Source organism: Chiloscyllium plagiosum, unplaced genomic scaffold (assembly GCF_037043375.1).
Source record: "Chiloscyllium plagiosum isolate Xiang-an unplaced genomic scaffold, Cpla_swu_hap1 HiC_scaffold_12, whole genome shotgun sequence".
Taxonomy (NCBI): Eukaryota; Metazoa; Chordata; class Chondrichthyes; order Orectolobiformes; family Hemiscylliidae; genus Chiloscyllium; species Chiloscyllium plagiosum.
The window spans coordinates 34,396,980-34,415,360 of record NW_028270150.1 but is presented as its reverse complement, the minus strand read 5'-3'; the positions used below and the strand labels follow the sequence as shown (position 1 = coordinate 34,415,360).

At 39.3% G+C, this 18,381-nt stretch overlaps 1 protein-coding gene across 1 annotated transcript in view; it reads left to right on the top strand.

The window, feature by feature from the left end:
- Positions 1 to 18,059, top strand: part of ros1 (c-ros oncogene 1, receptor tyrosine kinase) — a 235,291-nt gene extending 217,232 nt beyond the window's left edge. The window contains exons 43-44 of the mRNA XM_087992610.1: positions 762 to 946; positions 14,843 to 18,059. Coding sequence (XP_087848736.1) covers positions 762 to 946; positions 14,843 to 15,591 — 934 coding nt within the window. The 3' untranslated portion in view covers positions 15,592 to 18,059. The remainder of the gene's footprint in view (positions 1 to 761; positions 947 to 14,842) is intronic.
- Positions 18,060 to 18,381: the final 322 nt, after the last annotated feature.

Below are 18,381 nucleotides of genomic sequence, written 5' to 3'. Positions count from 1 at the left end.
AAGTACTAGCAATCGAGTGTTCTCTAGTATCTTTTTATCAATCTCTGTTTGGCTCTGAATAAGTTAGTTCTCTTAACCTGGATAAAAACCAAATGAAACATCAGAGAACATCATCATTCCATCTCAAACCAGTCTGTCCTTTTCAATTTGGACAGCAACTTCCAGAAAACAAAACATTGCTTCTGTGTAATACCATTAGGATGTCCAATGACAAGATCGTAATAGCCTCTGAAAGCATTGATTTATCTTAAGTTGTGTTTTTTTTAAAAAAAGCATCACAATTGAAACACTATCTTTTGATGCTCAAACTAATCTTTCATAGCATTTTAATTGATGGAGTTGTTATAAATATTGACTTATTATTTTTACGAAGTGTCATTGCATGATAATATTGTTGCATTCTCTAAATTTGCATTACACATTTCATGAATATATTTTGAGTAGCTTCTAAATAATCTAGTCTGTGTGAATTAGATTTGGTTTTTCTCTACATGTTAAAAATGAGGTTTTTTTGGCTAAAACTTGAGTGTGGCATTCAATGGAATGTGACTAATGCACAGCATTTACAAATGTATGCACTGCTTCTAACTGAAACAAAGGTCTATTTTCTAACTGTCAAAGAACCTTTTGTGATTATCAGAAATAACGTGAAAAGCTGTCACTTCCATTATAAAGTTTGACATTCCACGGATGTTCTTTTAAATAATGAAGTTAGCTTTCTCCTTATCCATGGTGATCATCTTTGCTTGTCCCTAAAACAGTCACCAGCTGATGCTCAAGTGTTGGACACGTGAACCCCACAAGAGGCCGTCATTCCAATACATTGAAAGCAGCCTGGAACACCTGAAAAGCAGCCCCCAAGGCAGTCAGAATGCTCTTGTGTACTACAATGATGACTACAGGAATAGTGACATCTCCCAGGGTATTGTCAATCAAGCATTTGAAGGTAAATACTCCATGCTTAGACTGAACAACTAACAGTATTGTAATCCCTAAATGGGAAAGAGGGATAACATAGCTTTGTCTCTTTTAACAGTTAGAAATGAAAGCTTTGTGTTTCTAAACAGTGTAGTTGGGAGATAGCATGACTGTCCTTGGTCTGATGGGAATTGATACAAATTGGATGTTAATTCTATTGTTGATTCTATTGTTTTATTATCCAATTGAGTTGAGAGTCCTGAGTGCATCTTTCAAGAGAACATTCACCAGTTTATTTAAGTTGAGGCTTATAAGCAACACTATCCAAGCACTCAAATTCCCAGGTAGCCTGTCCACCATACTTCCTGCAGTGAGGGCTTTATAAGAAGATCAGCAGCCAGCAGAGTACTTGCCTTTTTACAGCAGGGTGTCGTGGTTACTGTGTTCCAGTGATTGACAGGTGTTAAGGAGGATGACAGGGTGACTTTTACATTTGTGTGGTGGCTACTGTCAGGAATTTTATTCCCACACTGCCCTTTGTCATTCTTGGTACATTGGGTTTCCCACTGTTGTTATTGCAGATGCCAGACCACTGCGGAGCTATAGTATAGATACATTTTATCAGAAATAATAGTGGTCTTGGGTCATTGCATCATGGAATGTAATTCCAATGTTCTATAGCAGCTGACCCCTTATCGGTTATAATTCTTCACAGAAAAAAGTAATAATACTGATCACAAAAATTTCTTAATCTTGGATTGGTTTGTGTATGTATGTATGTGTCTTTCTAAAGTTGGCTGCCTTCTCACTAATTTCAGAAAATGCTATGATACCACAATTGTTGTTTACAGATGAAAGTACCTGAAAAGGAAAAATAAAGAACTTGCACTGATACAGCAACTTTCACAGGCTCCAAGTATCCCAAAGCACTGTTTAGCTAATAAAGTGCTTTGGAAGTATTAGCATTATTACTGTACAGGTTGAAGAATATCCCTGGTTATCTGCAGATTTGTCTCAAAATGCATAATAGAATTATATAATGACTTCGTGAACATTTGCAGGATTTCTTACCTCTCAAATGTGGAGATGGAATAATTTCAGAACATATCACTTATAATTTGTACCATTCTCTAAGTATATTTGAGCTAAGAAAGTAATCTTTGGCAGTTTGATTCCATGAATTAAGCAGCGAGAATACTTGTAGGTTCACTAAGGTTTAGCCCAAAAGTTGTTTTATGCTCAGATAGCTTGAATGTCTCCAGAGAAGTTCTAAACAGCCTTAGTAGATCTGGACAATGAAGAATAAAAATGAGCTGGAATACCCTTTCTTGATAGCAATTCAGTACTTTTGCATACTGGAATCTATGTGTACTGATTTAGGGTGAGGATGGATTTATTCTATCCTGGATGCCTTTCACAGTTATAAAGCAGAGTAAACGGGACTGTCACATGAAGGACACATTTCTGTGTCCTGCTTTAGTACTAACTGGCCGGATTAGGGTAGAAACCTAATGGAAAGTTGGGTGAGGACTGTAGCATGGAGCACCTTTCCAGCACTGCTTGTGGTGCAGTAGCACTCCCTCCCCTCGCACTCCTGATAGCTTCTTCTGACTGGTTATGACCACCAGTACCATATATTATAACCCCCTCCTACCACTAGTGTTAGCAGGACCGGAGGGAAATCAGTTCCTCTCCCTTGTTCAACTGCAATGCTGCCTTTCCAAACCTTGCACCCTCCCTGCCTGCTTACCACCTTGTTTGTGCATTGCTGATAACACCATCATCCTGTCTCCAGTTGGTATTAGCCAAAATTGTTTATTGCTGGCTATTATCCAGCAGATAGGACCATCACTGTAATTTGCAGAATCACAGAAGTGATACCATGCTGACGGAGATGCTTTGGCCCATTGTGTTTGCACCAGAACAATAATAACAAGGGAATAGTTGCAGGCAACTGGACATGCCCAGGAAAGTCAGGCAGCAGATGGATATTTGGAGTAATATTTAAAAGAGCAGTTATGATTGTTTTTGGATGCTAAGATGCATGTAATAGATCCCAAGGCACTACTCAGAGAGATGTAATGAGTTTCCTTAGTTTATCCTTGAAAATATAACTCCCCAAAAAAAGACCCCTCAATCTAAGTGATCATTTATTTCTCTTCTGCCTGGGGAACCCTGCTATGCACACACAAATGTTTTCAGTACTCATTTGTTGAAATTCTGTATGTTGGTTATGTAGTAAATTTAAATTTATGTAGTAAATGGCTTATTAATGCCATTTGTATCACTAGTGACATCTTAAAGATGTTAATTTTAATAAAGAATTTTTAATTTACTTTTGCGAGTTTAGTGAATCACTCTGTATTGAGTATGTAAGATCAAACTTGAAGTTTCATTCCCAAAGCAGCATGCAGCATCAGATCTCCTCTTCCATTTGTTATTTTAGTTGGAATTTATCATAAATTGCACTTTTAAATCAAATAGCTTGATGGAAAAAGAAACCTCAGATGAATTGCAATTTAATAATTGTGCTCCATATAGCATTTACAAAGTCCTAATCCACTTTGATAATGTGCCAAAACACTTACTTTCTTCTTCCAGAAGTCTTAGGACTTCGAAGTGTATTTACTCATTGAAGTCATGTAACTTATGATTTGTTATCATACATTTTGCAAGGACCCATATATCAGGAAGTTTTAGCTTTAATCATAGACTACATTTAAGGTAATCTTTTGGAATTGAATGGGTTAATGTGTTTACATAGTAGTGTTTTGGTCTCTGTCTGGGAATAGCGTTTAAATTCAGCTTGAAGCAGAAATGATCCTTATATCTTCTGCCTTTAACGTCCAATATGAATAAAGTTTTCAAAGCATAATTTAATTGTTCACTAGAGAGTGCCTTTGAGAAGGATTAATAAACCACACATTAACAAAAGTTGTATATTATCAGCAAATGACAGTGGTGCAGATTTTGCAATGATAATCACTGTCAGTACTTAACATGGTGCCCACACATGCAGAATAACACCTATTTAGATAATGCTGTTTCTGATCTATTGCTTTTCAAGAAGGAGAAGCTCCCCAACCAACCGCCAAACATCAAGGGATGGGAAACTATCACTTTTCATTCCATTTTCACAGTTAATCTTTCCATGCAAATCTATGAAAGGATTGCACCTTGCTGAATGAGTTTTATTTGTTTTTTAACAGCATGCTAACTTCATAATTACTGCTAAGCACCCTCATTGGCCCTGAGAACCTGACCTTATATTCATAGAATGTCAAATTTACCCATAATAAAAAGAAATGCATTTTAAAATAATTAAGGGCTATGTTAATTTCTATGTCAGTTGAAACATTTATTTTGCTATCTCAACATTTAAATTAAAACCAAAAGGATTTTCAGTGCTTTTTTAACAATCGTAAGTTCGATTGATGGGTTGCTTGCTTTCTTGCAGAAATTATTGTGACACATGACAAATCATCCCATAGATTTGGCACAGATTTAAACTGCCATTGGGAAAGGGAAACCCACGTCACCTAGCACACCAGGCAACTTTCTTAGAGGTCAGCGAGGAGTACTGTTCTGCCATCAGTGACCACAAAATCCAGACAGCAGCATGTATTCACTAAGATACTTAATTAACCAAGCTCAATGAGTAGTGAGCAGCTGGTTTTCTCCCTAAAGATAATGCTTCAGGGAAGGCGATCAAATTGAACTCATAATAATCGATGGAGACAGCTAAACTGTCAGTTTAAAGAAATGGACCTTTGATGGTTTGAAATTGATCCCTTTGATGACACAGATTTTGCGGAGCCACCAGTTACAAAAGGAGTAAACAGTTTTGCTCTTACCCTGAGATTTTAACATTTCACATTAGTGGTAACGAATGGTAAAATGCTGTGAATTTTGGCCTCCACTTTTGTTTAACTTTTTCCTGAAAATAAATGTTCGTTTTGACAGACTGCCACCACTGCACACCAGAAGACAGTGATCTCATTGTAAATTCTGAAAGCACATGGCATAACTGCACTCAAATGATTGAAGAGGACGACACGCAGAACAGATGTAAAAACCTTGTGATTCATGAGTTTCAGAAGTAACTTTATATTTTTGCATGCAATTGCATTGCCTCTAAAAGTAATGCACTATGCCTTATATTTTCTTATGAATAGGCAAGTATTTGAAAAATGCAGTGGCTGCTTCTATTTTAGTTATTAGCTGAGAGTAGTGCTTTCATGACTCTATACAAGTGCACATAGGTCCCAGACTGTACCAGGAAAGAGGGGAGAAATTATCAACATTATGCAATATAATTAGAATTTCAAATCCCAGCGCAACGAAGCCTTTCAGAGCTTGAAAATTATAATAAATGTAAACAGTGAAATATATTTTTAAATAAACCATCTGTATTGATAAAATATTTTGGATAGACTGAAAATGCCAGAAGTTGTAATTAAGTGTTATTTTATAGGAACATGAGAAGTGCATAACACATGCAAAGTTTATAATGTATTTCTTGATGAAATTCTGTGGCAGTGGAAGTTGAGGCAACTCTTAAAAATGGGTGAGGCTTAAAATGCAGGAGCATTGGGAGCATAGACTAATACTTTTTTAGAATTAAGAGATGTGTTTTGCTTAATTGGAGAAAGGGAAGATTTTGAGCTAGCACTTTTTTTATTTATTCACAGGATTTGGCAAACACTGGTTGTCATTTATTGCTCACTCCGAATAGCTCTTGAAATGGTTGTGCTGATCTATCACTTTGAACTGCTGTAGTCCATCTGGTGTAGGTACACCCACAGTGCAGTTACAAAAGGAGTTCCAAAATTGCGATAGTGACAGTGAAGCAGCAATAATTGAAATTCCAAATCAGCATGGTGTATGACTTGGAGGGGAACTTGCAAGTGCCAGGTTCTTGTGCATCTGTTTTCATTTCATTATAGGTGGTAGAGGTTGGAGGTTTGGAAGGTGCAGTTGAAGGATACATGGTGAGCAACTGCAGTGCATCTTATAGATTGTATATACTGTTATCACTGCACATTGAAGTTGGATTGAATGTATGTTGAATGTAGGAGAACGGGCGCCAGTCAGATGGGCTGCTTTGTCCTGGCTAGTGTCAAACTTCTTGAGTGTTATTGAAGCCGCTTTCCTGCAGGCAAGTAGAGAGTATGCCATCACACTCCTGACTTGCTCCTGGTAGAATGCGGACATGTTGGGGAGACAGTTGGTGAGTTACCTGCTGCAGAATATCTGGCCTCAGTACTTACATGGTTCCTCCTGTTCAGCTTTTGGTCAGTGGTAACCTCCAGGATGTTGATAATGGGGATTCAATGATGGTAATGCCATTGAATGTCAAGGGTAGATGGTTAGATTCTCTCTAGTGAAGATGGCCATTGTCTGGCACTTGTGTAGTGTGACTATTACTTGCCACTTCTCAGCCCAAATCCAGATGTTGTCCAGGTCTTGCTGCATATAGACATGGACTGCTCCAGTATCTGATGAAATTTAGTTGTTGCTGAACTTTGTGCAATCACCAGCAAACATCCCTACTTCTGACCTTATGATGCAGAGAAGTTTATTCATGAAGCAGATAAAGATGGTTGGGCCTAGGACACTACCCTGACAAATTCATGCAGAGCTGTGACAATTGCTCCAATAACTAAAATGATCTTCCTTTCTGCCAGGTGTGATTCCAAACAGAGGATTAATTTCCCTGATTTTTACTGACCTGAATTTTGCAAGAGATCCTTGATGCCATACTCCGGTAAATCTTGACTCGATGTCAAGGGCTGTCACTTTCACCTCACCTTTGGAATTCAGCTCTTTTGTCAATATTTGAACCAAGGCTAGGATGAGGTCAGAAGCTGAGGGCTCTGCTGGAATTCAAACTGGTCATGAGACAGCAGGTTATTTCTGAGCAAGTGCTGCTTAATAGCATGGTATCTGATACCTTCCATCACATTACTGATGATCGAAAGCATCTATTTTCTGTACTGTGGAAATTAAAGATTATGGAGATGGTGCAGGAAGATAGAGTTGACATGATAGTTTTGTAACTGGAGAAAGCACAGCAGGTCAAGCAGCATCAGAGGAGAAGGGGAGTCGTTGTTTCAGGTTGCAACATTTTATCAGGTCTGATGAAAGGTTCCGACCTCAAACATTGATTCCTCTTCTCTGATGCTGCTTGACCTACTGTGTTTTCTCCAGCTACAAAACTATCATGTCAACTCTATCTTCCTGCACCATCTCCCTATCCTTTCCGCCTTTTTCCAGCTCCACTCTTTATCCACTCTGACTCTCCAGCATCTGCAGTTCTCGCTATCTCCATGATAGTTTTGAATGTCAGAGCAGGCGTGAAGGGCTGAATGACCTGCTCCTATTTCCGATGTACTTATAAAACCCAGGATTCATTTGCCTCTCTTGATGCATCATTCATTGAGCAACTGTCAAATGAAACTTAACCACAAATCCTTCAGCCTTTACACATCACTCAAACTTCCAGGATGCAAAGTATAATCTTTACATAAAAAATTAAATGTAACCCATTTCCAGTCATTAACATTGATTTCTCTCTGCTGTTTTCTTTTACCCATTTCATACATTGATGAATCACCTGGTTTTGGCTGATGCTTATTTTCTTATATTTGCATCACTGATTCCTTACAAATACCCCAGGTTCTTTAAATTATTACAGCTTCTATTTCAGTATTCTTATCAAGTGTGGAGATTGTCCTTCTCTCCTAAATTCAAATCATCAGTGCAGGCAATGAATAGAGGTATTTCGAAGCCAAAACTCTCAAGGCTCTGTTGTCTACTTCAAACCATTCTGAGAAGTTGCCTCTATTTCCTCCAATCTAGCTTTATTTTAAAGTCAATTTGCAATGCTTCCCCAGATAATTCCCCTTATTCTATTCCAATTGTCTACCATGTCCTACCTTTCACAAGATTTCTGAAATTCCATGAGCCTGAATTTTATTCTGGCAGAGTGTTGAACGCAGTACCCCCTCCCCCAGCATGACCAATGTAAGAATCAGTGGCAAGCTCACCTCCGCTGTTTGGCTGCTCTGTCTCACAACTGTTAGGTCTACAATTTGTATAAGGTTGCCTTCTGCTGTTATTTGAGATGGAATCGCCCTTCTGAGTGCTACCACTCAATGAGAAGGTGGTGCTTCCCTTGTCTAGCAGTGCCACCAAGAATGATGGTCACCGCTGGGATTACAGGCAACCCAGAACAGGAGACATTGATGTAATGCAGACTTGAAAGGTAGGTCGGAGGTCACGTCAGAAGCAGACACCGAGATGGCTGAAAGGGGGAAGGATAGGAAGGGGAAGTGAATAATGTTGGATGGAGGCCTTCGATGAGCAGAGGGTAGATACAGCAAAACTAGCACCAAAGCCCTGGCAACTGATCTTATGCCCTTCCCCCACTTGCCAATCTAGCACTAGGGGATAGAGGTGGGTTCACAGAATTACAACCATGCACACTGTCAAATCAGGTTTACACAGCACTTTGCAAAGTGGGTCACGGGCTCAGCCTGTCACTCTAGGTAACCGTCCCCACCCCAAAACCATCCTGTATCTTGATTTCTTGTACTCCTGTCAACCCCAAGTAGCAAGCTTTTATCTGTTCCCACCCAACTGTTTTCTTTGAAGTTTACATCTCCCTACTTTGCCATCTGAGCCCCAGGCCTACAGCTTTGCTTTGCTAACTATCATAATGAGTCTTTCTTCTGCATTGATGCCAAGACAGGGTTATTGTCAATAACCCAAACCCCAGCCCCCTTGCCCTCCCATGCCTGATTGTCTCCCATCCTTAATGCTGAGTAGCCATGTTCCCAAGTATTGTCCCTACTGCATCCCAGTATTCTACTTCCAACTCCCCACAATCCACTTTTCCAACCTCCCAATCACAGCAATGGGCAAAAGTGAGGACTGCAGATGCTGGAGAATAGAGCCGGAATTCCTGATGAAGGCCTTTTGCCATCGATTTTTCTGCTCCTGGGATGCTGCCTTGACCTGCTGTGCTTTTCCAGCACCACACACTCATCGCAGTAATTGTCCTTGATAACTCCCCTAATGACCTTCAGTGAAGAGACCCCATGACAGGCCATGGCCCATTGGCCTGACTTACCAACTTGGAAGGACAACCCTGTCAGGTGAGTGACTAGACCCTTATCTGATCACTATCCAACTCCCCGAATGACTACCATTAATTCCCTAAGTGGTTGTATTGGACTTGTTAGAAAGACTGTGGCCGACTTGCCGGACTGTAATGATATAGAACTTCTGACTCTGAACGCTCCAGGCTTTTGGACGATAATTAAATGATGCCTTTAACTAACTCTAGCAACACCATTTTCCTGACAAAGTTCTCCTTAACTTAGTTGCAGATTATACCCCATTTGGTGGAACACATTCAGTATGTTTGCCCTGTAAGTTGCTGACATATACTGCAAGTATGACAGTAACATAGCACTGTGCCATATAATAAGATCTCTACCCTCTCGACTGACCATTTGAGAAGCTACCTGGCTTGTGCCTGTGGTAAAAGGAAAGACAATAGAGAAGTACTGTGAGGCTGTAATTTCTGAATCATGCACAAAGTAGCAAGGCAGAGATGCTGTGAGTATCCAAATTGGAGTATGGTGAGTGGGTGCCAAGACCCTTGAGATATACCCTGTTTCAGTGCATGTCTTTCCCTGCATACAAGCTGGCTTGGGAACAGGGTTGAAGTGAGAGGTGTTGGTGAACTTCAAAGTATAGAATTGATGCATTGAACTGTATTAGAACGGAGTTGGAAATGTAACATGGTGATGTATTGAAGCTGGCATGTGTCTCATGCCAACCTCCTCAGGAGGAGGATGCAGATGGTCACTGCCCTTGGAGCATGCCTAAAGATGCTGAAGAATTCTGGCCAAGACAAAAGGCCTGGAGGAGCAAGCTGGAGCTACCAGGTACTTGCTCTGAGCTTTATGTTGGGCAGTATCCTTGTCTACTTTCTCTGCACTGCCTTGAAAAATATCAAACTGCATATTACTAAGCTGCAGGTGGGTAACAGTGAGTGGTTCATGTATGCAAATAGGCCTCTTGCCACTTACTAATGAGATTCTTCTCTTGCTGTTCAAACTTTGAGTGGAAAATCAGACTTTCCTTTCTCAATGTTGAAAATCTTGCCATATCTTCTTAACTGAATCATCATTGCTCATGCCGGTCAAAGGATGGGACAATTCCACCATAGTGTAAAAACGTTAATTTCACGGATGAGATCACTCATCGAAATGTAGGTACATAGAAAATTGCAGCAGGAGTATCCACCATTTAGTATGATCATGGCTGATCATCCAACTCAGTACCCTGTTCCATTTACTCCACATACTCTTTGAAGTCTTTAGCCCTAAGAACTCCCATATCCTAATGGACAGTGTATATGGAACAAAAGAATGTATCTGGGTTGAAAGGACATCATCTTAAAACATTAATAGCAATCAGTTATAAAAGGCATTGGAGCCTTAAAGTCCTGTTCAATTTGTAAGAATCCACAAATCAGGATATCAGAACTGTTGGCAAAGTCAGTTGTGATAATCATTGTAAATTACCTTGAACAGCTTAATATTACAATGACAGTCAATTAATTTCAATTGTCAAAAGGTGTTCCTGAGTGTGAGCTGTGTCATATGAGATGCTAGAAGGTGCTGTGGACAGAAATGTGGATTCTATTAATTAGTTGAATTGTAGTTTGTCTGCTTTGTATACTGCCACACAGCTGAAGAGTATCAGTGACATCTGCTGGGGAGACCTCAGGTACATGGGTATGAGCACAGTTCAATAATTTCATAGGCCCAAATCCTGAGAACATTTTAACATGTTTGCAAACAACGCACAGAGCTTTTGAGAAGAAACTCATAGACCCAACAGTGTGCCCTCATCAATTCATGGGAGAAATCATTGTTTACTATTGGGACATGAGTGCAAAAGCACCAGAATAAGCAGTTGGTTCTCAGCCCTCACCCTGCTGGCACCAGCATCCACTCAAAAGGCAGAAAAAATACCCTAAAGCAAAATAAAGTGCATCCCAGTCATCAATCTGTCATTATTAATTATTTGGGGGTTGGTTAGGCTGGATGGCTGGTTTGGGATGCAGAGTGTCAGCAAAATACACAGGTTTAATTTGGACAGTGCAGTACTCAGTGTCAGCTTTGACTGCAAACCCTGGAACTACAGTGTTCATATGGAAGTTAGTGCTAATAACTGAGCTATGACTAACACCATTAAGGTTCATTGGCATAAACTCTTGAACTCCTCAATACCATTGTCATGATTCATTTCTTCAGGGCTAAATTCTGGAGGATGGGAATTTTGTCTGTCAAAATGAGCCAAAGCCATTTCACAAAATGAACGTTTGATGTGTGCGATGCTGGCATTCCTTCAGGAGCCAGATTCCTAAAACCAAGCGGGAGTCTGATCCTGTCTTACCTGGTCCCTACACCATTGCCTTCATGAAGGCCAGACAGAGACAGTCAATGGAAGGAAAATCAGCTGGCAGAGCTGAGCCCGAACTGCTGGGTTTGAGTGAATGCAAATGTGGATGGAAGCATCATTTAGATGAAAATACCCTCATTCTGTGTTTCGCTTGCACCCCATTTCAGGCTGGGGAGAACTCTTTTGTAAGGTTATATTCTCCTATGGAGGTTGAGTTTATAGAATTTAACAGAAAAAAGAGTAACTAGTAAAGGGATACTTAAGAGACAATCAGTCAATGTACTTTATTTGGATTTTCAAAACATATTCAGTGAGTTGCCATAAGGTTATTATACAAAATTAGGATTAATGAAATTGGGGTGATAGCATAAATTGCGGATTCAATGGACAGAAAACAGCTAGACTGGTGTCAGACAATTATAACCTATATTAGTGAATTAGATAAGAGACAGTCTCTATTGGATCTGATTTTGGTAATGCAAAGTTTAGCAGAAAAACAAGTGGTAAAGAGGCTGACGGATAGAAACAGCTTCGGCAAATTGGGTAATACATTATATTATATCTACTTATGTTAATAAAGTGTAAAGTTGTCCACTTTGTGGGAAACATTAAAAATATTGTTTTGAACAGTGACAGACAGGAAAATGGTTGAATTCTGGAGGACCTGGGTGTATTTGTGCATGACTCAGAGCTCGTTAACATTCTGTACTGCAGGCAAATAGAAGGCAAATGTTGTATTCGTTTTCTGGCAAAGGGATTGGTGTTTAAGTGTCAAGAAGTCTTTCTACAATTATGCAGCTCATTGGTAAAACTGGGAGCTGGAGGAGGTGTAGTTTGGCTCTGCTTAGGAAGGACATATGTACCATAGAAGGAGTCCAGTGAAGTTCATGTCACTGATTTCTGGGGATGAGAAAATTGTCCTGTCAGGAGAGACTGAGATTGAAATATGATTTAATATATATTCTTTGAATTTAATGAAGTGGTCTTTCACTGAAACAGAAACATACAATGCTAAGGATTTGCAGATTGAACAATAAAACAGAGTTTATTACATAAAAGAAAATAATTTAAAATAGAATACAACAGCTGTTTGCATGTAACAAAATTGGACAACGGAGTTCAGACTATCTCTAGTTCAAATAACCCCTTCAGGTTCTAACCAATCATTTCTGGTTTGGAATTTTCAAATTGAAACTCTGACACTGAGGCAACCTATTTGCTATTTTTTCTGAACTAACTCCTTGCTCCAGGAGAGCTGTTTCATACATTCAACTTCAGCCAGGAGAACTTCAAATTAAAACTAAAAACTTTTCAAGCTACGTATGTTTCCCCTAGACAAAAACAAAATTCCCAATCTTTCTAATGAAAAGCAGGCTAATGTTCTTAAAACTCCCCCAATTCAAACAAAATCCCATTAGCATCTAGGAACTATCTCTGTCATGCTGGTTTCAAAAAAGCAATATCTTTCAGAACTACTGACAAGTTGATCATTAACCCGTTTCATACATGTAGACCATAACCTACATGCCACTCGTTCACAATCCAAACTATAAAATAAATTATATTAAAATATATATAAATCACCCATCTGACATTACACCATTGATAGCTTTTTCTTCAGCTGCTAAGATTCTAGAATCTGCAATTTCTTCTGTATACCCCTTCACCTCTTCTTCATCCTTTTGAGACATTCATTAAAACCTACCTTTTTTGACCAAACACTTGGTCATCTGTCTTTATTGTCAGAGCCTTCCAGCGGTGTCCTGTGGTGCCTTTCTCAATATCAAGTCCAAAATGTTGCATCTTCTGACTGTCTCAATGTCATCTGGGATTTTCACTAGTCAGTGGTGAGAAGTCTGTTAACAGGGACTATTGTTGATTGTCCTGCTCATTACTGCCTTATTTCACCCCTTATCTCAACTCCAATAATATGCAGACTCCCACTCTCTCACCTCCTGGTGGGGGGCGGGGTGAAAATTCCCAATGTAAAAGTCTTTAACTCCAGGTCACCACTTGGAGTGCACTGCTACTTTTCATTGCTACAGCAAGGCCTTTGGACAGACATCCTTTGAGCTGTAATGAGATCAGCCAGATAAACATCATAGAATATGCATCCCCTGTTTGGACTAGATTAATAGTCCCAATCAGGGAACACTGGCTGATAGATATAAATAGAAATGTCTGAGTTTCTGTTCACTCTGACAGCTGGCTCTGAGCTGGATGAATGTCAAGGACTCTCCACATGTAAATTAAGGGTGATTCAGTGACGGGATACTTGCTGCGATAGAGTTATTTCAGTGGCAATGGGCAGTACTTTTGGCAATGGCAAGTGGGAGAATTGGGCAAGTAGTGGCATGACAGAGGAATAACAGTTAAAGAAATGAGGTACTTGAGTATTTGCTAGACCTTGGGGCGGCACAGTGGCTCAGTGGTTAGCACTGCTGCCTCACAGCGCCAGGGACCCGGGTTCAATTCCCGCCTCGGGCAACTGTCTGTGTGGTTTGCACATTCTCCGTATGTCTGCGTGGGTTTCCTCTGGGTGCTCCGGTTTCTTCCCACAGTCCAAAGATGTGCAGGTTTGGTGAATTGGCTATGCTAAATTGCCCATAGTGTTAGGTGCATTAGTCAGGGGTGAATGTAGGGGAATGGGTCTGGGTGGGTTGCTCTTCGGAGGGTCAGTCTGGACTTATTGGGCTGAAGGGCCTGTTTCCACACTGTAGGGAATCTAATCTAATCGAGAGAAACCCTCAACAAAAATGACAAATCAATATATGTGAAGATCATCTTATTCTGTTTGAAATTGCTCCTGCAAAACACCTTGGAATTTTCTATTATGTTAAAGATGTTATACAAATGCAAGTCATTGTTCTTGTGACTGGTAGCTAAAGAACACATTTTAGTTTGGCCGAACTGGATAAACTTCAAATTTAACTCATAGAATGGAGGATGCTCTTCAGGGGCTCAGTTGTCACTTGGAATTTGTTCCGGACCATTGAATTATAAATATATTGAGGTGCTGATGGGATGCTAAACACTATCAAAGTTTTAAAACAACTCTTGTGTAAGTTTATCAATACCTGTCAGACATTCATGATAAATCATGGGCATTACTAAAATCCAAATATTGAGTTGAATTCCATCTGACACTGAATTGAAATATATGACACTCTGTGGTGATCTCTCAGCTCACTACTTCACTCGAGAATCAGGACTTGTTAAATATAATGGAAAGCACTGAAACAGATTCATCTGACTGGTAACATTGCATGCAATCTTTCTTCTACTCATCTTCATCTAACCCCATAAGCATCATTTATAACTGCTGGTCCCCTTTTGTAGTGACTGCAAGCAGCTGTATAATTGGCTATTTAATTGCCTTTATTCCATCAAACCTTGCCGTGAATCTACATTCGTGACATTTGGACCTTTGTTTATGTCTTAGGAGAGGAGCATGAAAAGCAGAAAAGTGATGATGGTGCTACTGGTATAACATTGACATCGATGGCAAGTGAAGAAGGAGATGGACTTCATTACGTAATGTACCATCACTCCCCTGATACCTGCTCAGAGGCTGATGTCTTGGAAATGAGACTGAGTATGCTGAAAGATGGAGCAATCAACTATTCTTATGTTACAAGTGCAGAAGAAGAAAAAGCTGCTGTAAACACAGCATGCTCAGAAAACCAAGGGGATTATAATACACAGCACAGTTTTCTTCAAAACAAAGGATCTGCTGTGGGTGCTGCTCCAAATCCAGGAAATAGCGATGATCAACGGTGCAGTTTACACAGAACTTCAAAATGCCCCCCAGTCACATTGCAGCACCTACAGAATAAATCTATTTCCATCACACCTCTATCTAAAGCGTTTCATGATAACAACACCCAACTTGGTTTAGATGGTTTGACTGTTCCATTCCTGAACTATACCAGAATGGAGTGGGAACATCCACCCTCCACACCAACAGGAGAAAAATACCACAGTGACATCGATTATGTAGGAAGCTGCCTCGTCTCTGAAGTCAGTAGCACACTTAGATGCAGTAAAAACCCAGACGAAGGTTTTGAGTCAATGCGAATAGGTGGGCAAAATACTAATTACTTAGCAAATAATGAAAAGACAAAAGGCAAAATTATCCAGAATAATATCATGACAGCTGCTACTAACATAGAGGAGCCAATCTCCATCTGATCAAATTAGATCAAATTTTATCTGAATATTTAATACTCATATTTTGACTACAGAAAGACTTGCTGATTTTCCATATTTTGCACCACTTTGTTTAGAAGATATCTTGATATCTATCAAAAACTGTTAGGGCAAGTCTTAAAAATAGAATATTTTAAAATGTTATTGACATTAGTGTTTGAGTGCAGAAATACTGCTGTGGACCTCACATTCTAGACTCCAGATTATGATCACGAATAGATAATGGTTTTTTCAAGGAATGTGGATCCTGGAAATCAGAAACCGTTCTGGCAGCTTGTGTGGTGAAAAAACACAGAGTTAGCATTTTGAGTCCAGCGACCCTTCTTAAGAACTTTGAAGAACTTCAGAACATTCTGAAGAAGGACCTGAAACATTAACTCTGCTTTCTCTCCATAGATGCTGCCTGACCTGCTGAGTTTTCCAGCAATTTCTGTTTTTGTTTTTTTTTTCCAAGTTAGGTCAAATTCCTTGTTCACAGTATGAAAATAAATCAAATATTAATCACAGCACATCTTAAACTTGTAAAATTAGTGGTGATAGATGGGGCTGGTTGAATATGAGTTTTTTGCAAGGCTTCCAATATTACATCCAACAGGTCTGGGTCAAACAGACATGATCTTATAGAATGGTAGGATAGGCTTGAAGGGCCAAATAGCCTCCTCCTGCATTTATTTCTTACATTATTATTTGACTCTGGCCTACTGTGTTTAAGAGGAGGAGGGCATGCTCAGTTGGTTCACATAAACTTGTCTACATATTGGACACTAACTTTCACCCCACACATTTATGTAGATTTGTAATGGTTCAATAGAAAAGTAATGTGACTTTTATGCAAAAAGATATTTTGATAAGAAATAATCTGAATTTTATATTCTATAAAGGTAAAATTTATGAAGTAGTAATTTGCTATTTGGTTTCCTGTGTACAATTTAATGATCCCCATCATTGTAATGTAGATGAATATTCAACATCGATGTGCAGGGTTTCACTGAAATTCTAATATTACCTGGTACCATGAAATTAAAATATTTGGGGTAGCCAATGTAGTTAACCTATTAGCCACATACCACCAGTCCAAAATAGAGTGGAAGCAATTTTCAGCAACCACCGGCCATGTTTATAGTGGAAAATGGGGCCAGTTCAAATGTGATGTTAAATAAACTTGTCCATCCCCCTGTGCCACCACCTACTCTTCAGATTTTCACATGGGGCTTGAAATGAATAACTAATGGTCCCACCCATTAGAGCCTAGAGCCTTATTAAAATACTTAAATGAAATATAACTACTTGTGCAACAAAAGTGTAGAGCAGATGCTATACCTGTGCCAAGTATTACTGGAAATTGATTGGCTGGTCAGAAAAGAGCTTTAAAAAAGTTATTTTTGAATAGTTATTTCTGTTGGATCAGGATGAAGGCTGTTTTGGGTATCTCACAAAAAGTCAAGGATCCTCCCAGCCTCTATCCACTCACTTGGGATCTGACTCCTCCTGACCCATGTAGCCTCTATCCTTTCCCTCAAATGGCAAACCAGATGAAGTTTTATCATGAAAATGGTTCAGCTCTTTCATTGGCTTTATCAGGAAGGTATAGCATTCAACCCACCCATGCTCCCGATTGCCTTCCTAACCCTCCCTATAAAGAGCATTTTCCTGCTTTAAGTGGCATTTTACATTTATGATGTGATCGTGCTGAGTGAATAAGGATAAATTTAGGACCTTAGATCAAAAGGTACAGTGTTTGCGAATGGGGTGTAGGAATAGTTGCCGGTCTATTGGGGAATTGGACCTAGTATAATATGAAGATCCTACCTTCTTGATTTTTGTAGATATTTTTAATCAAACTGCTCAGATGTATTATGACACACCTCTGGAGCAAGTGAACCTTGAACCCAGGCCTCTGGCTCAGAGATAGGACACTACCACTGCACCACAAGAGCCCCTTTCCTATATTTGCATGTTTTGGGATTGATTGTTCCAGGAACAAGTGTTGCAGACTGGTCTGCAAATGTAGTCAGTTAGAGGGGGAGCATTGTTTCAGGCAGGTTAGGATTGGAAAACATTTTGTTTTACTTTAATAAGAATATGAAAGAACTTCGTGACTTTTCTGAAAGTGGGAGTTGCTAATGAATTATAGAATTTGTAGAAAAACAGTAACATTTTACTTTTACAGTACTTTTACAAAACACCGCCTTGGATGCTTCTATTTCACTATGTTTTGAGATTATAAATTAAAAATAACTTTACCTTGGTTGTGTGGAGGAGTGGGAAATTGACTGAGTTAGCTAAACCAGTTTCGAATGTGCATAACTTGATCAAGTGCCAATGTTCATTATGCTTAAAAGCTTCAATGCATCTTTTTATTTTAACTCCCTGATCAGGATCTATCTCTGTTGGCTACTGCTCAGGAACAAACACCTGTATGCCAAAAAAATAAAGTTGTTTTTAATACATCCAATTGACTTGATTGTTTTCCTTTGTGTGTGAGAGTGAAAGGGATGCCTTTGTACTTTGTCTGTTAAAGACAACTAAAAGCACAATACGGAATGGACAGTTGGCAAATTTTCACAGAGGGTGTATGGACATGCTTTCTGGTCCTACCCCAAATACATATTTGGATCACAACTCCAGTGAAATGTAAAGGTACACTTAATCATCATTTTAGGTTGTTAATATCAGTGGAGTAGAAAACTGTCTCCTGTTTTTGTTCTCAAACCTTTTAAAAAACAAACCATCCAAGAAGCTGAGATCTCTGCATTTATTCCAGGAATGAAA